At 36.0% G+C, this 25,584-nt stretch overlaps 1 protein-coding gene across 1 annotated transcript in view; it reads right to left on the reverse strand.

Moving 5' to 3' along the window:
- Positions 1-24,274, reverse strand: part of LOC112973317 (A-kinase anchor protein 6-like) — a gene marked incomplete at its 5' end in the record, with an annotated part of 161,848 nt that extends 137,574 nt beyond the window's left edge. Inside the window, 3 exons of the mRNA XM_026081047.1 lie at positions 5,264-5,427; positions 6,692-6,788; positions 24,152-24,274. Of these exons, the coding sequence (XP_025936832.1) occupies positions 5,264-5,427; positions 6,692-6,788; positions 24,152-24,274 (384 nt within the window). The remainder of the gene's footprint in view (positions 1-5,263; positions 5,428-6,691; positions 6,789-24,151) is intronic.
- Positions 24,275-25,584: the final 1,310 nt, after the last annotated feature.

Genomic DNA, 25,584 nt, shown 5'->3' on the forward strand with positions numbered 1-25,584 from the left:
TAGGCGCATTCTTTCCTAAGATGGCAGAATTAGCAGAATTATTTGTATTTAAAAGTAAGATCACAGTCTAGATATTTAATCTAGACTTCCAAAGTTCCAAAAGATTCAGAATTAAAATGTCACATGAATGATTTTAAACTGTTTAGCTGTTAAACACAACAATACTCTACTTATGTACAGACATTTTAAATATTCAAAATTTTGAAGACTATGCCTTGATGGCAACATAGCAGAACCTTCTGTTCTAATTACACTAAATCACTTTCCTTATTACCATCTTTTGGAGTAGTGAGTGGTGAGCTACTGACTTGCTGTAAAACTTTTCAGCCCTGTAATACTTTGTAAGGTATTATAGGGATATTTTTATTCACCAGTGAATAGTAGTAACTAACTGTGCTCAACAGTATGCAGTTGTTCCAAAAGGAAGAGACTACTGCATTCAGTTGAAACTGCAGAGAATTAAGGTGGCAGATGACAATTACTGATTCTGGGAGTATGCCTGGATAAAGGTGGTTGGGACTTAAGTTTAATGTCTAATCTACAAGGCATTGCATCCACTACATAAAACTCTTTCATATCTAGATGGCAGAGTGGCTCATTATGAACCCATTGCAGGAAACGACTTCTACTAAAGCACTAATACCAACTTTCCTTATCTATATACCTTCCAAGAAAAGACTTGATTAAACCATGAGATAACCACACACAAAGAAGTCATGTATATCACCAGATGAAATTCCCTTTCCATCTATACAATGCCAGAGATGGAAACCTGACTTCCATCTCATTGTCTTTCAAATTGTTATTGACAAAATGACAGCTATTTATTTGACATTATATTCCACAATATTAGTAACATGAGATATAGGATCAAATGCATACATCTGATCCTGAGTTTGTGCACATGCATGTGTGCACATATGTATCATAAGAGAAAGAAGAGAGACAGTAAGTGAAATGACTAAACTCAGTTTGGTTTGTGAACTTTTAAAATGTCCTGTGTGACATAACTCCCACCGCTCCAGCAATCTAAGTAAAATGATCCCTCTAGCAAATGCTCTTCTTGCCTTTTTGCTAGACATGAGTAATTCTAGGAAAAGAGAAGGAAGGCCAATTACACATATCATTTGACAGCTCCAAAGTACTGACCACTCTAATACTATATGCAATACTCCAATCTACAATGCATTAGAAACTCAGTTTTGGAAGTGGTTATGTAAGTAAAAATACTAGATTCTGAATGCATGCTACCTGTTACCTGCTGACAATATGTGAGAAGGCTATTCCAGTAATGGACTTCCCTCCTTTTAAATAACAGGAATTATGAGAAAAAAGCCTGGTGTTTTGGCTTTAACATAATAGGTCATGCATACTATATAGGTCTGCAGAATAGGAATCCAGAGCTGATAAAACACACTGAGAAAAATCAAAACCTACTCACATACATGACATTTCTCTGCACTGATCACAAAGATGCCAAAATACTTTACTTGTACATTCCTTTTGTATCATAGTATTAATCTAAATGTTGTAGTTATAGCAGCATGATTGGATGACGTGGACAAGTCTGAGGCAATAACGAATGGACTGTTACCATTCCCTAACCTTTTCTCTGTTTTGTTGTCCCTCTTGCAAATTCATTCTCATATTAAAAAGTTGAGCAGGATACAGTTCTGCCCACCAGGTTTGAGGACCAGCATTACTATAACATTGCCTCTTAATGAGAGTTCCCAGGACCATAAACTTTTGTAGATACTAAATAGTTTCAAGTTTTCATTTTTTCCATGAAAATCACTGTAGTTACTTTTCTGTATATCTGAAGACTGTTTAGAATGGCTGTAGAAACTGTAAAACTGTGTGCAGAGGTTTGTCTAACCACTTCAAACTATGCTTCTGACTAGGAGATCTATTTACTTTTTTAAACACATTTTTACCTCTTCTTCTAATATTCTTCAAATCCTTACTGATTCACATACTGACAGACATGTCCATTATACAGTTAAGTCTATCTTCACAAGTCTGCTCTTTGCCTGTTAAAACTAAGTCAGATTTCCGTGTTCTAAACATTAGGCCCAATATCTGAATGGGTTCCATACTTACTTCTCTGAGGTTGGAAAGGAAAACTAAAAATAATTTCCAGTGGTTTAGTAATTATTCTGGAAAAAAAACATTCAGAAGTACAGATTACATATATATTTTGAGAGTACACCATTATTCTATGAACCTACCAGCCTTTGGATTCCAATCCTATGCACTGAATTGTTACACCAAACAGTACTGTGAATCTAAACACTTGCTGGCAGAACAAAAATATACAGCTCTAGAAATTACGATCACAGGCTAACTCTCCAAACGCATATTGGGAATAGAACTCACAACTGGTCCTAAGAATACTGTTTTATACAATTTTGAATGAAGGCGAATGTCCATTATGGGCAAATACTATTAGGATTCTTATACCTTTTTGATGACATTAATTATGCAATTAACTCACAAGCTCTTCAGAAAGCAATGAAATTTTCCATCAAACTGTGAATTAAATAGATCAGCATGATATCCAGGCAGTAACACTCTTAGCCACTAAGCAAGAACATATATCATGTTATTTTTCAATACCAGCATTTACTGTTGATTGAAAGCAATATTGTTCCAGTAGGCCTTTCCTGCTGGACAGGTGGTGGCCCCATTCCAGAGATCAGGTACAGAACAAGTGGTCTCAGACATCTCTATAAGGTGGGAAAACACAGACAGGCACACATACACAAGCATTCCTCCTAATTGCCAGATATTTTAGAATATTACTTACTATTTCCATTAGGAGAAAACCTCTATTGTTAACTAAGTGTCTAAGGTTCTGAAAGAAAGATAGATGTATTGTATGACATGTTTACCACTAGTACTGTCAGATCAAGTACTTTGTTGAAAGGTAGCATGCGGCAATTCTGAGATTTATTTCTAAATGTACTTCTCAGTGGGGGAAAAAAAAACTTTACATACTCCAACTTAAGCTGAATACAGTAGTCACTTGTTTATTTCTAAAAATCATAAAATAGCAGCTTAAGTAAATACTTGTTAAAAGAAGAGATTTCACTGCATTTCTAGGAAATCACAGAGAGAATGTAGTGCATTAGAAGAGGAGGTATTAGAAACATTTAAAATCCCTTAAGTCTTCTGTAACAGCTGTTTAAGAGTATAAACTCACATGAAACTTACAATAAAATGAATAATCTCATAAGCAAAATTTGAATTTCTGAATACAAATGTTGATGATATATCTCCAGAATTGCAGAATCTCCCTCTCTCCCTTTCACTCTCCACTGCTTCTATAAAAGATGCCATAGTACTATGAAAAGACATTTAAAAAGTCCTAAGGGAAAAGTTTCCTAGGGTCTTTGAAATTCCTTCTTTTCCTATTTCTTTACCGATTTCTAACACCAACGCTGTTCCTGTAGTTTCTCAGACAAGGCAAGAAAGAAAAATACCCTCTAGATATAATCTTTAGATTTCCTATTATACTTTTCAGGTTCCTTCTGGCTTTTGAAATGAACACAAACTGAAGTCTACACAAACTGAAATCTACAGTTATATTACCAATTGTATTTTAATTTTAGTTAATCTTTCATCATGAAGAAGTAGATGCCTATTATTACTTTTGCCCTTTATTACTTAAAAGAATCATGTTGAGGTGTGGCTTAATGAAGAAAATTACCTAAGAATACTTTTTGGTTGGTCATTTGTTTGTTGTTTGTGTTTTTATTTAAGAGCAGGAACAAAAAAGCATTGCTTCAGGTTCCTACCTCTGTGATAAAAAGCATAGGGAAAGGACCACCTATCTGTATAAAAATTTTAAATATCCTAAACTATGCCTTCATTCTTCCCTTTTCAAGAAAATACATAAATATAATCCTTCTAAGCTAGGATTTCCATAATTTTCATAGCAAAATCAAGCTGGATTTTAGAACACCTTTTATGCTATTATTTTGGTTAAGCAGTTGGACTTTTGGCCATGGGTGAGTCAAGTTGTTCAGAGATAATATGCTGAAATGAATATTGGTATATAATGCAATATAGGGTCACATTACCATGTGAGTGACTAGGGATATTAGGTCAAATTGTGTCTCCTGCTTATAGGTTTTTTTTCCTTTATTTTTGTTTCTCTGTTATCCTTGGCTGTTTCTCCACCACCTCTAAGATCATTGTTGCTATGTAGAATTACGGCAAGAAAACACCAGAACATTTAATGCAAGCTCAGCCAAGAGTCACTCCACAAGTTAGTCTCTAGAAAGCACTGAATATCAATATGAAGAATTCTCTGGCATCGGAATCTGAAAACCTACTTAGCACCACCATCTCTTATTTCCAGAGACAGGAACCTTGAACTTTTCCACAGATCTGAGCTCGCTGCATGCCAAGATGTTAACAGTTACTAAACTGCTCTGTTGCACATTCATTGCTTAGAATGCAATGGAAAAATCAACACTTTCCAATGCTCCTTCCCTCATCTTTTCTTACTACTGACGGTAATAAAAGTCACTGACCCTACATCACACGTTTGTATTGTATGTGGTATCCCTATCCTGCTTGCACCAGTTTGAATAAGCATGCCCTGTATTTAAAATGCTCTTACAAGTACCAAGTTTGGCAACTGGTAAGTACTATAGCCCTCTTTGATAATTAATACCCACAAAATGATTATAGATGTTGATACTTTATTCTTAAAGTACTTGTTGTATTCAACATATGCACTGTTATGGAGGACTTAAACTCAGAGCAAAAAGATTTGTGGCAAAGCATATGACCTTCTTCCCACTACAATGGCCATCCCCTAATTAAGCAATGCATCTGATAGTCATTAACAGGAATGAGATAATGAATCACTTTCTCTCTTCTTTGTTAATTTGCTGTAACCAAGCGGCTAATGGATGTCAGAGCTGACTGATTGCACTGATTATAGTGATTTATAGTTGCAACAAAACAATTTAAAACCATTCTGATTATTCATGTTAAAGATGCTTTATGTTTTGTTTACTAAATGTTTTATGTTCCCCCTCATGCCCCTCTACACACAATGAGAAAGGTCTTCCTGGAAAACTTGAAAGTTCTAAGTTTTTTATTGTTTCAGAATAAGGCATTTCATTTTGTTTATAAAAAAAGTTTACCCAGTAGAAATGAAAAGCCTTAGGGTGGAAAGAAAACTTCAGTGGTGCCTAGTTCAAAAGAAGACGGAAATAAGAGGAAATAAGGCAAACTTCAAGCCACTTACCTTAGGGCTCCCAGTCCCTTCCTCATTCTCTGCAGACACATCAGTAGCCAGTATCTCTGCTTTGATGATATCCAGAGCCCTAAGAATCCAGCTGTGCTGCCGTTTGATTTGCCTCTGTAGTTCCTTCCATTGACTTGCAATCATCTGCAGCATCTCCTTCAGTCCTTCTCCAAAATGAAGGGAAAAAAGTAAAAGTTGTAAATTCAACTACACTTTAAAATATTATTCTTTACTCAAAGGGTTAGCAGAATATTTAAAAGAATAAACACAACAAGAATTTTAATGCATTTTCTCAGAAATAAGCCAAAGCATAACTATTGTTCATACTGGAAACAATACTACAGGGTCAAAACATTTCTTTAAGCCATCATGTTAAATTTTAATTACGCCTCAGTTGACAATTTCAAAAAAGTAAAATCCCACATAAACTATGATTCCTACACAGTAGGAAGGCAGTAGGTGGCTGAATCCCACCCTCTAATATCTAGTCTCTATTTCTAAACATGTCATTAACTTCCACATACATGTTTTTCCCTCCAACTCCTGTACATATTATTTACATTACTATTTTCTAAATATAAGATGACATGCACTGCTCTTCCCTGCTAAAGCTTCTCTACCCTTTTGGAACTATACAAATAAGTCACTGATTTCCCATAGCTTTCACATTACTGAAGTGTGTCTGACACTGTGAAACAACAGATGCAAAATGTATAACATGATCATAAAAATGTAGACCAAAGGACAACTTCAACCTGGATGAAAAGCATGCTAAGTAGGCCAAAATTAAGATGGCTTTCTGTAGCAGTACAGTATGCTGATTAGAATCCCATTATCATACAAGTCACGCTAACATCTAAAAATGTGGGGGTGGGGGAAAAGGGAGAGGGAAATCAGTATCTCTCTCCCCCTCCCCTCGATTTAAGGCCTCTGCAGAAAAAGACAAGCCAAACCAAAGGAAAAACATAATTTTAATCTATTCCTCATAAATACATTAAAATTGAGGTAAGAATTAGTTTAAGTGGCAAAATAAAGCTTTATCAATGCAATTACCCATGTAGGGTATGTAAAAAATATATATGTATATATTTGAAATCCTAATTCATTATCTTAATGTTATTTCCATAGCACCTACATCAAAGAATATGTCAGTGTGAAGTTTTCAGTGATGTGATTTCAATTGAAACTCAGCTGAGCAGCAAGACCAAAATAAAATGAACAGACTATTTGCAGGCAGTATTTCATTTTATAAGTATCACTGCATTGTATGCAGTATATGAAACATTTATAAATCTTGAAGGTCAATCTGATAATGTAAATATTAATAATACATAAGGAAGTGAATATATGCAGTAATTTACAGCAATGCTTCTTCATTCTTTAATAGTCTGGAGACATAAAGACTTGCAATATTTCAGAAGGATTTACCTGATTTGTGAGATACAATAAGCTCAAGAAGTTGACGTCCTTCTTCCACCACAGTTTCTTTTAAAGCACAGTGGCTATCTACATTCAACTTAAAACTCTGCAGAAAAAGAAAAAAAAAAAACAAAAAACCCTCAGCATCAGACATTGGAGAGGCAGTTAAACATAAAACACACGTATAAAATTACTTGCTGCTTTTTATCAACAACCGCGTCCCCATTTACCCAATAGCCAAACTAATTTGCGATACTAAAAGCTATTGATATTTTGGATCTGGGCTCAAAATGTTTCCATTAGATCAGCAAAGTGCATCTGTGTTGAAACAGCTGACAAATCTAGAAATTCATTAGGTTTTATGAAAAGTCACAACCCGTAGGCTATATCTGGAGTAACAGTGTTCTATAAAATACACTAAATTTATGCCATCACATATGAGCTCTGCTTTTTTCAAATTTCTTTGAAATGTTGGTGATAGCACTATTTATGAAACCATAAAAAAATTACAGCATTGAATATATTGGCCTTATGTGCACTCATACAAATCTATTAATATAGTGTTTCTGAGTTAACTCCCATATCCTTTTTCAAAGAACAAATCAAGCTACTTTACATCTCTGCATTCTCAATTCGTAAAGTAACTATTTTTCATTATTTTTGCACTAACATTTTTACTAGTTTACATGGGCTGTCTGCTTTAAAGGTGATTTTTTTGGTGTTTTTTTTTTTTTTTTTTTTTTTTTTACAAATTACATTAAAAGGTGTTAATAGAGAAACTGGAAGCATGTTCTGCCATAACTTATGCATCTCATACACCACTTAATTCAGTTGGATAAATTCGAGAATTATTTACCAGGAATTCTCTCTTGCATGTAAGGAAGAGAAGCAAAATACAATAGAGGAAGAAGGACTTGCCACACTTAATCACAAATCATGGGCAGCCTGAACACACACATACAACTCTCATTTTCTTTCAAATGTCTGTGAAAGGAATGAAAACAATATTCAACCCCTCAGAAAAAAGGGATTTTGCCTTCTCTTGGGAATGAATTAACTGGCAGAGATTAAAGGAGACTTTGCTAGTGCACATTTGTAGCTTTTGCTTTTTACAGAAGTGACCTGTACTTCTCCAAACACTGCTGACTATTCCAGTGCTTAAGTAGCAGACACCACAAAATACTTAAAAGCCCTCATTTCTCAGGGAAGCCACCATTTCCTTTCCTTCTTGACTCCTGTAGTCAGACCGAATGACATAAAAGAAAACAACATTGTCAGAACTGTAATAGAAGGATGATCTTTTACTGTTTTTGTCATAGCTGAAAGAGGCACGTTGCTCAAACARACTCCTACAGTCTTTCAGGCAGCACTGTACCTGACATTTAGTGACAGAGTGTTTTTGAGAATTCTTCATACAAATAAGGAGTAATAAACAGGAATTTTGCTACCTTCAGCATTTTGTCTAGCCCAGTTTTCTACATCTGGGCATCTGAATACAACGTTCTGTATCAGCTGTTGAACAAGCAAAGGTTTAACGGAACAGAAAGGAAGAACACCTTGAAACTCTAACTGGATCAGTCAAGAGAATTTAAAACAGAAAAAAAAAAGCTCAGTCTATGCCTGGCCCTTTCTTAAATCTAGATTCTATGAACCCAATTCTAGAAGTTCTTTTTCCTTCATAAGAGCATGTCTGAACAAGCACTGACAATATTTAATTTACTGTTTACTTAAAACAGGCTTGTACTGAATAGCTTGTAATCATGCACTTCACAGGAAATGCACCATGCGTGTGCCTCACGCAGCAAAAGAGAACCTAAAGGACCTGAGAGTAGGTTGTGTAATTTCATGTAATTGAAGCCGAGTATAGATGCAGCTGGATGTGGCAGTGTCTCAAGATGATGTGGATGTATTTGATAGGAAAATTGGAAAAGATGAGGTATTCTTTTTCATTAGGAAAAAAAGAGACTTGCTGTCCTAGTAAAGATTCATTTAACATAATGCACCACATCTACAATACAGCCTGATTTTCAGGTGCACCTATTAACCAGTAATAATGTTAACTGAAGAAGTAAAATATGATGAATAAAGATGGGGCCAAACTTTTGGGTTTTGACTAGCAATATTCTACTTGTGCAAAATTCCAATTTTATAGTTAAATTACGCATGGCACAAACACTGTGAACATGCATGAAATTTAGCAGAAATAAACTCATATAAACACATGGGCAGCAAAAGGAGGGAACCATCCATACAAGCATAAATACAAACAGAAGCGAAGGAAATTGTCAGATGTGTAATGAAGTACCAGCTTGGGTGTTAAGAGTTATATATCATTTTTGAATGGGTGGTATTTTCCTAAGAACAAGGAATAAATGGACAAGGAACCCTGGAAAGAACAGCCCTCAGTCAGTGACAAGGCCCATGGTTCCTCAAACCTCTGTGACTGAAAATGAGACATATGAAAGAAGCAGATACAGTCGAAAATGTAACAAGTACTGCATGTATGTGCAATGGAGACATGCAAATTTGCACAACTAAGGACAAAATTAGAGCAAACATTTGGAATGGAGGAGGACCTTCAAGCACAGAGATGCTGTCACCTTGGACATTTCCCACCGCCTACTGCTTACTTCTGGCATTTGGAAAATTGTAACTTTAAAAGTGAGTGACCCAGGAACTCTGCTTCCCTCTTCCCTGAGCCTTTGCATCTGAAGAGAGGAAAGGAGAAGAGGAAGGAAGTCAATCAAAGCCATTTTTCCAGATGCATTTGCAGCTATGGAGCTGGCTAAATATCACACAAGAGCACATATACATTATGGAAAACGCATGTGCATTGGCCTGACAGCAGGTTTTCAACACCACATTAATGTCATCCCTAGCACTACAGTCTATATAATGTAGTTTATCAGCTACAACAAGCTAATATTTCCTTACGAAGCTCTCTACACCTACTTTTCCCAGTCATCATGCACCTGCAAATAAATATTAACTGTTCTTGTTTAGCAAGAATGGAAAAGAGAGGCAGGGAGCATGCAATTTTATTAAAGCTATAGAACCACAGATGTGAGAACCTGGTATACAGACTCCAAAAGTGGTTAAATACTAAGCCCTAGGAGCRCTAACTCCTGTTGACTGTATGGGGTAAAGGGAGGCCAGCCTGCTCAAAATGAAGCCACAGGTCTCCTGACCATTAGGAAACTGATGAACCCATTAGACCACAATACTCCAGAATACTCCACGGGAAAAATAGCGGCATCCACCCATCCATATTGGGCTCTGAACACACTGAAACTTTTTTCTGTTCCTCCAATGGTATACAAAGTGTCACTATTAAAAAAAAAAAAAAAAAAATCCAGAATATGCAAACTCTGCCTAACAGCTTATTCATCTGTATGATGGGCAAAAGAAAAAATTATTTGATATAAGTTCCCCTGAGGATTTATTTTATGGCTGTAGATGGTTAAAATTAGAAAAACCTATATTGTACAGGTATTCTAAAGTATGCACATATTAATCTCTGATAAGAAATCTTTCTCTGTCTTACAACCCTCTGTTCTTAATAAATCCTCATAATTTTGTAAAACAAAACCTGGGTCTTGACTTATTCATATCTTCAGCAAAGACAGTCAATCATTAAATATTTTTGTTTCTGTAGGTACACAGACTTTGTATAAGCATTTTTTTTTTAATTCAAGATGTGTTTAAGTAAATATTTCCAGTGTACTGTGTATCTCAAAGACAAATAAACAACTAGGAATCACGGGAACCTACAATGTATATACAAATATAGATTGGTTTAAATGACACAGCAGTTCATACCTATTGCCAGACTAAGATACTGTACTAAAAAAAACTATTTGAATTTTTAATTTTCCCAGCCAGTCATACTATTAGCATGCCTGGGTTTCTGGGGTACTCTTGAGGTCTCATTTTCCTGATTTGAGTTCATTTTTGATGTACTTAAATACTTCTGAGAAAAGTATCACTGTTTCTAAGGCAAATATTTTTAGAGAAATGATATGGACAATTAAAATTATCTAAGTGGCCTATGATATTTAGAATTTGAAATGGAAAGCCTAATTTAAAATTTCCTAATACTCATTTGCACTTTTGGATAAAACCACAATAGTACTAAAATATAGATTTCTGTATTGAAGTAAAGTTTAATGTATATTTTGGCTAAGCATGTAGCCCTTTTAGTTATAAAATAGTTAGATATTGTGGCAATGGCCATGGAGTGCAAACTGTCACATTGACACTGATTTTGGAGAATGAACTAATATACATGGGTGTGTAATCTTTGTAATAGACTTTTGCAGGTACTTTGCTTATTGGAAAAATGATTCCAGCACTACACATTTCTACACACTCCTAAGATATTTCATTATTATTATAGGACTTCTGTTCATATTTGGATTGTAAACTGTGAAGTAAACCTGAGCTGTTCTACCTGATACAAACTGTGACTATGAAGCTATCTAAATACAAACTAAACTACCTTCAGGGCAACAGAAAAAATATTTGAACCACCAGCATGTTACAATAAAAATGCAATAYAGCTCTGCAACATGACGTTGAGAAAATTTCAGATGTGTATGAACAGCAGGGCATTTCTGTTAACCCTCTGTGTTACCGAGTGTTAAATATCCCTTCATAAAGCTGTTTAGGTTCTGCTGATTCACTRTGGCAGATACAATTCAATCGCTATCAATTTCTATCTTCTACAAAGTAATGCATATCATACATTACCAAACTGTATTTGACTTTTTAACAATTCAGAAATACCTTATTTAGGAGAGATTCAGATATTTCATCAGGGATATAAAGCTTACTTAGTATTAGGAGTTACTAGATGTGTTTTCCTGGAAACTAAATGTTACATGAGAAAAGGTTTCAGTCAATGTCTCCCTTATTCATGATTTCCATAAAACTTAGGTTAATACGAATAATTATTTTTTCTCTTTTGAACTATATTCCTACCTGAGTGACACTCCACCCATTAAACAGAACACCAGATGCACTTTGGAGATGCCTTAGGCAGCTTCACAGCCAAGGTTGATTTTTACCTCAATAGCAAAGTTCTTCCTTTGCTGTTTAAGGAAAACATGGTAAATCCTTCTCTGAAGCTGCAGCACCCACTAAGGATCATCATCATCATCTTCTTTCCATGAGACTAAGGACATGCAGTGTCTATAGCAATGATGGTCAAAGGGCCTATTATCACCAACTTTTAAGGATATTTCTAATGCCTAACACAATAAGGCCATCACTTAGAGGAACCACACAGTATTTCATTCTGCAATCGATGGTAGCTGGCAGATATTTAAAAAGATTGAATAGTTAATTGAAAGAAGCTGTGGTCTTCCACCCACTGAAACAGTGAGAAGAGTTTTAAAAGAAGATAAGTTCTTGGATTTCTCTGGGGCTAATTTCTTGCCTTGCTATCTGTGGGCAGATAAAAGGGGCAAAATAGCAATATCACTGTATATGTTGATTCAGTCATGTAACAATGCCAGATTATAATCTAAAGAGATCTTTAAAATTGATATAAATCTTATCTAGGAACCTCAGTACTGAAATCCCTTCATCACCATCTCATGCTGGCATCGTGCTACTGTAAATCAGAGGTAAGATGGTTTGAATGCTCAAACTATTAATTTCTTTGTGTCATTATATTTAGCTTTGTTTTAAATGTGATATTAAGTGAACAATCTGTGTTTAAAATGTTTGGTAATGAGATAATTATACCAATCCCTGGAATGATCTTTATGTTCTGGTTACTGATACATACTCTCCATCTTTCACTTGACTTGGCTGTATTTTTTGCCTGGGAGTACTAAGYACACTGATGAAGAGACAAACTGGTGGGAGCTTAGTGAAAAGCAAACACAGGATGTTAAAAGACAGAATGGGCAGATGGAAGATTTATAAGAACAAAAAAAGGTTGATTAAATGATGATTAAGAGGAAGAAGGGACATTACTGTCTACCCACATTTCATGAATCTGAACTCCAAGGAGAAAGATGACTTATTAACAGAGTACAGTATAAGAGGATATAATAGATGGAACTATAGAAATTAAATTTAAAAAAAAAAGAAAATTTAAGATAACTATCAGGGAAATTTCCTCTGACAGTGAGATCCTTTAGACTGTGTAATAATCTAAGCAAAACAGTGAAAGCCCTGATCCCTTGAGACTGAGACCTTTAAATCTAGACTGGATAAAATCTCTGGTTAAAGACTGCAATGTAATGGGCTGACAAGGCAGTAGCCTAGGTCTTTCACGGGCCACAGAATATGTGGCTGCCCAGCAGTGCTAAATAGAAAGGGGTAGGCTCTATCCCTAGTACTCTTACAGTAGTTTATACTTTTGCAAAAACCATCACACCCATTTCCTCTCTTTCATGGCTCCTGTCATTCTGATATTAGGTAATAAATGTTTTTCTCCTTTGTTACTTAACTTTGGACAGTACAATTTTCCTCACATGTTAAATACTTTATGACCCCCAATTTCTGTTTCTCATCTCCCCTCCACTTTGTTATCTCTTAGGCAATTCAGCCAAGTTTTGAATGCACAATTTTAGGTGTGGAGAAAAAGGATAATTACCACCCTCCCAGCTCTCCAGAGGGTGTATTTTGCACATTTAGTTTAGAAATCATAGTGCTTCTTTTTGCAGAAATTTCACCTTGTAAACTCAGGCAAAAATCTTTCTTGTGTTTTACTACATAAATTTTTTTCCTACTGTCTCTGCATTTTCACCTTGTTTTACACTGTTAACAAAAAATGTTAACTTGAGACTTCCTAAATTGAGCCTCAGTATAGTTATTATCAAGAGACAACAAGAGACAGAAGTACGCAGGCAGGGAAGCACAGGGACAAAATGGCTATACAGTGAAACAATGTTAAGTTGCCATAAGCATGGTGAGCTCCACATCCTGTCCACCATGACTAACTGTCCTTGATCATTTCTTGCCTTCTTGAGATACTCAGGAAACAATCTGAAAAAGTAACAGTCTTAGGACTCCTTTTTCCTTTTTGTACCTTCAACAGTTAGCATAGATATTGTTCCAAATTGTGAAGTCTGCGTCTCTGCTGTCTGTCCCATTTTCATTTTGTTACTGCTTCTGTCCTCCTCTGATGTCAAATATTGACAGAATCCTTGTACCATTTGCAGTTGAGATGCATACTTTATTCCTCCCCTGCTCCCCTTTATCCCCTTGGGAAAAAGACATCAGGATTTATACATACATTGCCTCTACTATGGATTAGCATGACTCTGTTGGGACTCACTATCCTTTGTTATATCTTAAGTGAGATTGTATACAAATTGCACCTTACAGGCGAAATCCTGCCTTCAGTTCTGCTAAGAATGGCAAGATGATGTAAGTGAAGACTTGTCTGCTGACACTATGTATTTCTAGGTACACCTTGTGCCACATGGATACCTATGACCCCAAAAAGCTACTTCACCAAAGCACGCCTACCAAACACAGAAAAAGGACAGTCAAGAGAAAAGAGTTTTCCAACCAAAAATAAATTCATGGGGCATAGCAGCCTTGGTAATACGAACTCACGAAGGTAGAAAAAAAMCCACAGATATTATTTAAGTATAAATTTACTAATTTACAGATTAAAAAGCACAGATTGGCACTAAATAACACTGTATAGTTTTAAAATAATCCTTGAAGAATTTTAGTTATATTAAAACTTTAGGAGAAGCTAAGGCAGATACAATCTGCTTTCTATATGTCTGCAGATAGTGTTTTATGCAATTTAAAGGTGAATTAAAATACATCCTTATCAAAATAAATCTATTATCTGAGATCCAAAACTATTATCACAATACATCTGTAGAATTAGAAATCAAAACAAAACTACTAAGAGATGCGAAGAGAAAAATTTACCAACCAAGACCTCCATTCATGCCCTGAAGTTCCTATATTTCTAAGGAAAGCTTTGGCAATTCAAATACCAAAACACGAACTGTAATTGTATTATTTCTAGTACTTAAGCTGTAAATGATATTATGCATCTGAGAGACACACTACAGAACTCATAGGAACTGACCATAGCTCTTGGAAGGTAAGTGAAAGCAAATATACTTTAAATGTTGTTTAAAATGTGCTTGTTTGTCATTTCAGATCCTAGCCTTATAATCTTCTAATGATTTCCAATCTCAGAATTTTTTAAAACAAATTTGATTTCACATTCAAAAACAAATTATAGACTACATCGATGCTGATCATATTAGCATACTAAAATTTCAAGCAACAGCACACTTCTTAATAGAAATATAAATTACAATTAAAAGTTTTTACATAAGCAATATATAATATATAATTATTACTTTCTAAACAAGTTTTTTAAAGTTGTGTCAAATGTTGTTACATTGATAAATTAAAGAGTATTACCAAGTTGTCATTCCAAGAGTGATTTTCTGCAATTGCTATAAAGCTTCTAATTCAGAATAATCTTCACTGAAATACTTTTTCACTGAAATTTGCTAATCAGGTTAATTAAAAACATTTTATAAAAACAGTTGGATTTCCCTATACTCTGATAGACACCGAATCCCCCAAATGTGAACAAATTCTATTGCAGTCCAGAGACGCCAGAGACSCAGGGGAATCACTGGAATTTTCACAGTGCTCAAACTACAGTGCCCACGGTTTGGGATAGTTTTACAATTTTGGGTGGTGAGAGTCAGAGGCGGGGTGGGGGAGGGAACCAAATATTCATCACACTGCCAAATCAAGTTACCCTGCCTTGCCCAGCTTCACCTACAACTTCAAATGGATTTAAATGCTTCCTGAAGTCAGAACAGTTTGGGTTTTAATCTATTCTATGGAAATGTTTGGCTTTCTTTTCTAACAAATCTACATCAGGCATTTAGTACACATTGTGAGGAACTTACTATCCTCTATTCTTGCACATAAAACAACACTATGTTTTAGTGACCTTCATCACTGCCTTTTCCAAAGCAGTAAATTTTAGCCTAAAAGCATCCTGGATAGTGATGACAAAGAACTCTAATTTATTCAAACCTCAAACATCATGAATTTAGAAAACAAAACTATACAGATATTCTCCATACACATGTCAATTTTTTTCAGTTGAAGGGAATATATTTCTATACACATGGATCAAAAGACTTCAAAATCCTCAGAAGTGATAGAGTTTAGATTTTGGATATCACAATTAATTCTCCTTTCTCCCTCAGTAGAAGCAGCAGGATTACTTCAGGATGGTGTCAGAAAGACTGAAATTTCATTTACTCAAATAATCTGATATGTTTTTTGCCTCTGGTTTAACTTCTCCCCTGCCCAGAGACAGCTGTAGTTCCACATCTGGGCCAGGCTGTCAGCTACAGTAGTTGTTTTTCCAAACAGAACTGCTCAGAGTCAGGCCATCTTACAAGATTTGCTCTTGCCTCCTTCTTTCAGAGCATCTAGGCTCTGAATGAAAGAAGTTGGGACTGTCTACTGTGGAGCACATCCTCTGATCCACAAATACATAATTCAGATACAAACAAACAAGAACACCAATATTTTAGTTCTAAGAAACAAAACCACTCCTGTCAAATACGGCACTTTGGGTGCTCTGCATGTTCAAATTACAAGAACAACTAATATATTATATATAGGTTCAACAGTGTTAACTTTTGTTATGGGATCCTACCCCTTTCCCATGCAAGGCTATGTAAATTTGGGGTGGTAGCAAAGAAAAGGAAAGGAGGCCAGGGGAGGTTTGAACCAAGCAAAGAAAATCCACAGATCTGGAAAGCAGGTTTAGAAAAAAGTGATACTCTTAACAGTATTCATGCTCTTCTGTCTGTGGGAAAACTATTGAGAAAGTATTGCTGGTGCTACAGGCTTACAAAAAATAAAGGGGATTTTCTCAGAGGGATTTTGTAGCAATAGCTTGTAGCATCCTTCATAAAGGATACACATATTAAGAACATATTAGTAACTATTTCTGTAGTGCTGGGAGGACAAGCATGACTCTGTCATGCAACACAAACACAAAAGGTATGTGTCAACTCATCTTTGCATGAGCTTACGGGAATCAATTTTAGATCTTTTAAAATCTTTCAAGGGCAGCATTTCTGTATTGGTCAACACAACAGTACTGTTAATAATAGGATATATACCTGGATTTTCTCAGTGTATATTTTTCTCTTATTTAGTCATCAAAAAAGGATTACAAGAATTTGAAGTTCAAAAGACAGTCCTAGCAGTTTAGCAACCTGTACTTTTCCCACTGTCAGCAACTGTACACACTCTGGCTCCAGCCTATAATACAGGTACAGGCTAATGCACTAAATGACAGCAATATTCTCTTTTGATGTTCTCAGCCACTTTAACTCAAGAAACAGAAAAACTTACATACAGGTTATTTAGTTTACAGGTTTTGTAAGCTAAAGAACAGTCACAGCCAAAAATATACATGCATTCCTTTTGTTTAATGTTGATTTCTTACTTCCTACTAAATCGTGTTATTTGCTTGTGTTATTTGAAATCTGGCATTTGTAGTTTACACTTCTGATTAGTATATTCTGTAGACTGCTTCCTGTACAAAATGACATAYGTTTAGGAACCCAGGCATATATAAAATGATCTTTCAAGATGATGGCATAAAATTCAGAAAGTCAAACTAACAATAGGCTAAAGAGATTTAAAGCAAAGTCTCTGGAGAAGCAAGAGATTAGTCCACTTGTGYTGCTCAGACTCTTGAGCAGCAGCATCCTGCAGATACTCTGTATATTTTGAGGAAAAAATCCAACTTGGCTGCCATGGACATTGGCAGCGGCCGTACACAAAAGCGTACTAAACTTAGCCATTTCAGAGGCTTTAACACCTTTAGGAAAATCACTGTTACGACCACTACCACAAAAAAAGCCGGTAGATTAGCCCAAGGCATGTGTATTTAAGCTTATTTTTAAAGAGAATGGGTATTTAATTCTTCTCTAAACTAACATGGGAGATAAGAATGATTTTTTTTTTCCACACATAGCAGACTTGTTACAAACCAATGACCCATTATCATGAGAAATCATAGAACCATCATTACTATGCCAACACGATTTCTCTTAAAGGTGAAAATACAACTTATTTTCTGTACAGAAGTGTTTGCTGTTCACAGCTAAGAAAGTGCTGAGCCATGAAGCGGCCAGAAATATTTATATTGAACTCAGGAAAATCCTTATTCCTTTTCTCTTTAGAAAATGACACTCTCAAAACTCCTGTATCTGAAGAACATTTGGGTTTTTATAAAGAAAAGAGAGCACATCTAAACCTCCTGTACAGAAGAAAAGTAAAGGCTGGATCAATTTATACAATTTGTTTTGAAATACAAGTGATACTTTCTTTTGTGATATTTTTAAGACTGTAGCATATAAAATAAATTTATCAATTGAGAAGGTTAATATAATGGAACAAATCTAGGCTAAAAAGCACTTTAAGGTGCTTTGAATTAAATTGGGGTAAAGAATACATTCAGGGATCATAAATTATATTAGAAAAGGAAACCGAGGAATTCTGATTCATGGAACTGATCATTTAGCATACCCAAACAACACTTTGTTCTGCAATGACTCCATGCAGTCCTAGCCAGTTGCATCAAGAGCGTGACTCACTATTCTGGTTTCAAGTAAACTGAAAATAAATTTGTGGCTAAGAAAAAACAAAACAAAATAGGAACAGAGCTAGGTGCGAACAATTAATTGTTTTCAAGTAGACCACCATCTCCCACTCTTTCCATGAATAAAAAACAATGCCTCTTTGTGCTATCTTAAGGAACAGGAAACCAATGTTCATCCAATAATGGGGGACTTAAAGTTGCCATCTTTTCTAAGGATAGCTTATTGTCCACAGTTGCAGCAAGAAGTGAAACATTTGCCCTCCTCCAAATTGCAAATTTAAACATAGGGAAGTTACGGCCACAGTCTTATTCAGAACAGCAAGAGGCAACAGCTCATTTGAAAGAAAGCACATCATCATGGGAATCTGACCATTCTTCTGTTTTGGGGAAAAAAAAAAAAATCTACCATTTCTCAAAAAAAACCAAAATCCTTCTGATATTCCCTGTACTCAAAATTTCAGGATTTTAATCTTACAGAAGTTTTCAAGAGTCTGTTATATTAATAAAGATTGTTAGTATGAAAATGCCTGACTACTGATACTAAATTTCTAAGGTGGCCATATTTTAATTAATTTTTAACTCCACTGAAAATACTATTCATCAATGCCAACTAATAACACAAGAAGGATTTAAGAAGTTGTAACAAATTTAAAAGAGGAGATTTTTCGTTTTAGGTTTTCATTAAAAAGTCTCATATTATCTAGCTCTAAGTATAACACTAAACACAAAAATGGCTTTAGCCAAAGGACCTAACAGCACTCCAAAGGAAGCTGCATAATTAGGAAGAGTAACAAGCAAAGAAAGTACTGTGTTAAGAACAAAAAGAAAAGTTAAGATTACGGAATTAAAAGTCTCAGGTCTCAGTGAATATAACTGCTTTAAAATGCCATTTATCTAAAGTTTTCTGAACAGTGGACCTTTCCATTTCCTCAGTTGCTTGCTTACGTCTTTGCTCTGCTAAAACAATGAGGAGTAAAGAGGAATAAAATGTCCATTTCAGTAAACTAAGATGGTGAAGAGCAATAGGGTGGATTCTTATTTGTTGAACTGGTAAGAAAGTCTATTTCATTTCACAAGTGCAGCAGTATTATCTGGATAGATGCCTTTAGTTCATAAGCTAGCTTCAGGATGCTGTTTTTGATTAAAACTGATTTGCATACCACCAAGACCATGCTTAGATTCTGCTAATAGCTGATTTTGATTAGGGTGCCAATGGGCAGAAATCAGCATAACAGAAAAGGAAGAGCTACAACAGGTAAAGCAAATCAGAAATCATTTTTCAGAAGTTCCCTGTTGGTAAGATCAGTGAAGATATCTTTTCATTAGGAAGTGATCTGAGCCAAACTGTGCATACAACTCATCACCTGCCTCACTTTTTTCACAGGTAGGGCTGATTGAATACTTCCTGGCTAAGTAGGTTTTTGCTGAAAAACATTAATGTTTTGCTAAAATATCTTAGTGCTTTCAATATCTGCCAGCTTGTCTGGCTGGCTGCAGAGGTGCCAGAAGTTCCAGAGTTGGCAGCCCCATATCAGCCCTCCCATACAGACCACCAAAACGGGAATCCCACAGCTCCCAAATCAGTTTCACTGATGTTACACAGTGGTGAAGACCAGTAAAATTGAAAGAATAATTTTATCCACTGTTAGTAGCTTCCAAGGTTCTCTGAGAACATATTTTAATTGGAAGCTTCAAGCTTTGGTGTATCTAAAAGAAAGCACGTATGGATTTCAGTTCTGCAAAAAATCGAGGGGCTAGGTTTTAAAATTTGCAGTGAAAACTGCCCTTCAAGCTGAAGGCTATCTATTTTGGCACATCTCACCCTAGGTGTAGACTACATACCTACTTGTAGAAAATTTCATATTCTTTATCAAATTGTATGGTTACCCACTGTGGCAAAAGCTCTGGAATTTATGTTGTAGCTGTGATATAAGAATGAAATGCAAGTTTGTCCTATAGTTACTACTACTAATTGTACTTGTGGTGTATTTGGGTGTCAGGGCTGTGTCTGTGTGCGCACCCACTGCACCTAGTCATTAATTCCCTGGGTGGCCCCAGCTAGTCTCTGCACTGATGAGGTAAGGGGCTGACTGGAGACAACGGACCAAACTGAGAAAAGGTGATTGCCTGAACATCTAGCCACCTTCACAACAAAGTACTTCACTATTTGTTACAGAAGCTCTCCGGATGGGACTTTCAGACAACCCTGGAGATTGCCACAGGAAGCTCTTGCTGTGCCTAGACCAACTGATAGACACTACTTGTATGCTTCAAAGTGGTGATTAACATTCCGGGTGGACAGTCTTGCCAGACCAGACACACGAATTCACCAAGACAACAGTTCAGGGAGTTCCGCCTTATTTAGCTGAAGACACCGTTGCAAGAATACCTGAAATGGAGACTCTCCTTGCCATCCTGGGTGAGAGATTTGATTCCCCATGCAAGTATTATTACCCCATGCAAAGATTCTAATAAATTAAGATTTGTTTGTTTTTTAAATAAATATGCTGTCCATGAGTGCCTGTACAACACCATTTCTCACTAAGTTCAGAATCACAGAACAGTTGAGGCTGGAGGAGACTGCTGGAGATTGTCTCCTCCAACAGCTCTGCTCGATGCACTGTCAGCCACAACAGGCTGCTCAGGACATTGTCCAGTCGGATTATGAATAGCTCCAAAGATGGAAATATTACAACCTCTCTGGGCCTGTTCCCGTGCTTGACCACCCTCACTGTAAAATGTTTTTCGTTATCTGCATTCTGGAAAAGCAAGGCTGAGTATTTTTAAAAGGACAGATTTTAGGATTCAATCTTTCATTTTACATTTGTATTAGGCCCCTATAATGATAATCAAGAATTTTACATATTGGAAAATTTGGGGGATGTTCATAATCTTGTCGTTATCTCTTCTGCAAGACTTTTCTCAGCCAATAACAAGAAAGAAAGTAAGTACATTTTTCTGTTTTTCCTGCTTGCTTATTTTCTCCTCTTAGATTGTGACAGCAGAGATTTAATTCCTGAATGCAAAATACTCTCTCTTTACGGCGCTAATTTTGTTTTGTTGGAAATATGCTTGTTGCAATAACAATATCACAGGTGGTGAAAAATAATTTGTGCCAAAGGCTAAGGCCTTGTCTCTACTAATAAAAATAAAAATACTAATCTACACTAAGTTTTCACTCCTTCTATGAGCAGGGAATGTATACCAGTGAGGAATCATAGTTATGAAGTTAGCTAAAGCAGATGTAGTTTATAGAGAAGAACCAACTCATTTTCCTCCTTTATTTTGCAGGTTAGTTTGCAACTGGTGTCTGTACTATGAACCCATAAATCTGGAACTTAACTTTATAAAGTACTAAGCAACCATTTACTTCAACAGATCTCGAGAGTCTGATAGCACGTAAAGTCTGACTTTCAAAAGAAGAAAACAAGCAGTATAAGTACTTTTGCAAAGCCCTTGATCAGCATTGACTTAGAACGCTCAATCAAGGGAAATTTTAACATTGAGCTTAATGTGAATTGAAGTTCATGTATTTCTGTTTAAACACAGATTAGAATTTCTGTCAGACAAATACCAGTGAAAAGTTGACAATCTAATTAATAYAAATAACTATCTTCCCATTATAAAAATGCTCTGTATTTTAATAATTCAATTCTGCTGTGTAGAAAGGAACACGATAGCATATGTTTTCTGAAAACCAAGAAAAAATGAGGCAGTAGAGTCACAACTGTGGTTCTTTTTTCCAGGTTGTGCAAAGATTTACTGACCATACAGACTATAAGAATAATCATAATCAAATTGAAACTGCAGCGTGCTTTAGACATTTTACTTCTTCACAGAAGGAAAGCAGAAAAAAAAGCACCCACCTTGCTTCATAAAATAGTCATCCTGAAACATGCAGTATCTCAGGTACACTCTCATAATTAGAAAAACAGAAAGATTTTCTTACCAAAAATGAAAATAATTATCAGTGGATATACGGAGTACAGCTGAGAGCCTAAGTACTTACAAGGGAAAGTGAAGTTGTACAGGTGCCCACATGTTCATTTATTCAGCCTACCTCTAGCACTGAAGTAATTGCCTCTGGGCTACTAGTCCACATTCCACTCTGATAGATGGCTTGAGCCTCAACTCCAATAGAACCACAAGGCAAAGTTGGAAGTAATTTGCCTGCAAAAGTTAATGCCTTTCCCTGTAGAAGACGCGGAAAACAAATCTGACTGTGACTGAGACTCACCAGTCTGGTTGTTGCCCTGTTCCTGGGATGGCACAGGTATATATTTGTTTCTTTTTATTCAGTCAAGATTGATAAAATTACAACTACTTGTAAAAGCTCATCTCTCCAAAAGTTTCATGTTGCAGAGTAAGAGGAAAACGATTTGAAACAACCAATGCGTTTTCTGCGGGCTGATCTCACAAAGCGCTCTGTGTCCTCAGAGCGCCTGCAGACATAATGGGAATCCATGTTAGCACATGGGACCACATAAGTGCAGTAAAAGGCAAAGATCCAAACTCTTTGCAAAAATTCCAAAATCTGCAATGTAAGGCAAAAATGAAAATCTTCATACTGCATTTTACAGACTATCACAATGGGGACTTAATCTGGTTACTGTCTCTAGGCACCACTACAGCAGAAATCTTCAAAAGACACAAAATAGTCTGCTGTATAGGTGAAATCCTGAAGAGAGTTGGGTTTTATTTTTATATGTGGTTAACGTATATTTAAATGATTAATTTAATAATGGTCACTTCAGTATTACAGTAGGGATTAAGATGAATTTTTTTTCCTGTAATGCATCATTAGATTCCTGAGAGTGTCAAATAATTTTTCACCATCTGCGTATCAGAGCCTGGAAATGAGACTGAGCTTTGGGGGCTGATGTGGGTTCAGCTAAGGCTTTGCCTTATCCAGCTAGTGTTTCTAGCTCAATGGCTCACAGTAATGCCGATCACCAGCTTCTCTTCCAGCTTATACTGGTGAGAACCTAAGATTTGGGCAGGGGGAGAAAGATTTTCTTAGTTTTTTAATCTCCTCCTCTTTCTGCCAGATGATAACATAGCTTACCTATTAAGATATCTACCCACTGCACAGCATACATTGATCTCTATTCTTTACCTATGGCATAAAATTTTGGTTTTGAGGACTGAATATTTGGTTTAAGTCGTGCCTTTTGTTTCACCTCCTTATAACCAGAAATTGCTCTTGAAATAATTCAGTTAAAGTCTCATGAGGTTTATCAAATGTTTCTCAATATATAATTCTAGCCTGTAATATATTCAGAAGATTATTCATCCAAGTGTTTTCTACTTCCACCCAATGTTTTGGCTTTTTGCACAAGAACAAGGTTAGTGACAGTTGTATTAATTACATGACAGAAATGCATATCAAGTGAAATGATTGAAATAATTATTTCAAATATTTTATTTAAATGACTCTGTGTTATAGCTAAAACTGTGGCAGAGAGAAAAAGAATTCATTCCTAATAAGAGCTTTTCTAACATTATAAAAATTGCAGGAAAAATCCTAGAATGGTCAGCAGAACTACCATTATTCTTTCTCCTTTTTTATCACCATTTTCTTTCATTTTTGGAATAATTTCTGAACTTCAATGTAATTTTGGTTTTTAATTTCATTTTAAAAAAAGCTATAGCTACATATTTCAAACAAATACAGTAAATAATTTGTTATTATTTTCATTAAACTGCAATGCTGCAAATCTTGTTTTAAAATATAAATGCACACTAGTAATTAAAAAATGATAATCAAATAAAAAGCACAGCAGAACACTTCAATTACTGATAGTAATCATAATATAATCTTGTCCTACCAAGTGTGTCTCCAGGTACAGTTTAAGGCTGTCTGTCTCTGCTTTAGGAGGAGTCCAATTCTCTGTTGTTTCCATGGCTTCATTTAACCAGTGAATGAATTCATCCAGCTTGCTTACAAACCCCTTACCAGATAAGAAAAAAGAAAGAACAAGAAAAGCATATTTGTTAGTGAAATGGCAAACTGAAAAATGTATGTTCTATTTTTTTAAGCCAGGAGAGTATAGTACAGTAAAATGTTGCCTTTTGCAAGCATGCAAGGAACAACAACGATCAGCAAGTGGCCTTCTAACAAGTTTCAGAAGATATGAGACGTATATGAAAAGCTGCATATCGATTACAATGAAAATTGAGCTAAAGATTTTGCACTGGAAAGACCAGGTGTAACACAACCACTCCTGACTGAGAAAAGTGCTGGACAAAGCTGTATTACCAAGTTATATTGTGGCAGACTGAGGAAGGAAACTACTTGTCAGAACTCAGGTCTTGTGATTCCTGTTTTGGTTCATAAGCCGAGACTTCGAAGGAAGAAATCAAACAGTAGGTGAGGTGGGATGTGCAGCATTGAATGGAAGTATTTCTGACTGTATTTGAGGTATACAAATGGTGCTCCTGTCTTCTCAGGGGCACCATTTATTGCAAGATTCATATCAATTATACATTAAAAATAGTGTCCCTGAATTTACATGATTGGATGATACCAGAGGCACATATTGAGTACAGATAACTTTACCAAAGTCTGTCATCCACTACAAAACAAGAGAGTTAATGGAATAAACTGACCATGATGCTTATAGCCAGCCTAAAAGCGGGCTTTGAAGAGTAGTGTCCGTCTAATACAAGCATCCAAAGACTGGGTTAACATAGCTCTAACACTGATTATATTATTAATTATTAACTATGATTCCACAGTCCTWTGAGAATTTTAATTTCCATTTGGATAACAACTCAGCACACATGCTCAGTATCTCACTTTCGGCACAGTATTTATGGAATGATTTCAGGTAGTTATTGGTCCATTCAGATAGCTGAAAACAAGCTAAGGATAAAATTTGCAGAGATTCCCAAGTGACTTAGGAGCCCAAGCCCCTTTCTCAGAGTGCCACAAGCAACTGGAATTCTAAACACCACAGAATTAGGACTTTGCACTGTTGGGACACAGCTGTGTTGTGCAAAGTACAGTGACAATAATTCAGAGCTAGCAGAAGCCACACTTCCTTCAAAATTCACAGTGGCAGAGCCATGGTGGCCCAGACTGTTTGCTGGGGCAGTTCAGAAAGGGGGGAGGAAGACACGAAACAGCCCACTGGACGTGGTGACCGAGATCATGTGTCTCCACCCTGGGGTAAGCAATGCAGGCAGCTGCATCTCCTCTCATGCAGCAGGTTGTGCAACAAGGTCTATGGTTCCCACATCAAGCCTTAGGACAGAGGGG

Source organism: Apteryx rowi, unplaced genomic scaffold (assembly GCF_003343035.1).
Source record: "Apteryx rowi isolate R43461 unplaced genomic scaffold, aptRow1 scaffold_534, whole genome shotgun sequence".
Taxonomy (NCBI): Eukaryota; Metazoa; Chordata; class Aves; order Apterygiformes; family Apterygidae; genus Apteryx; species Apteryx rowi.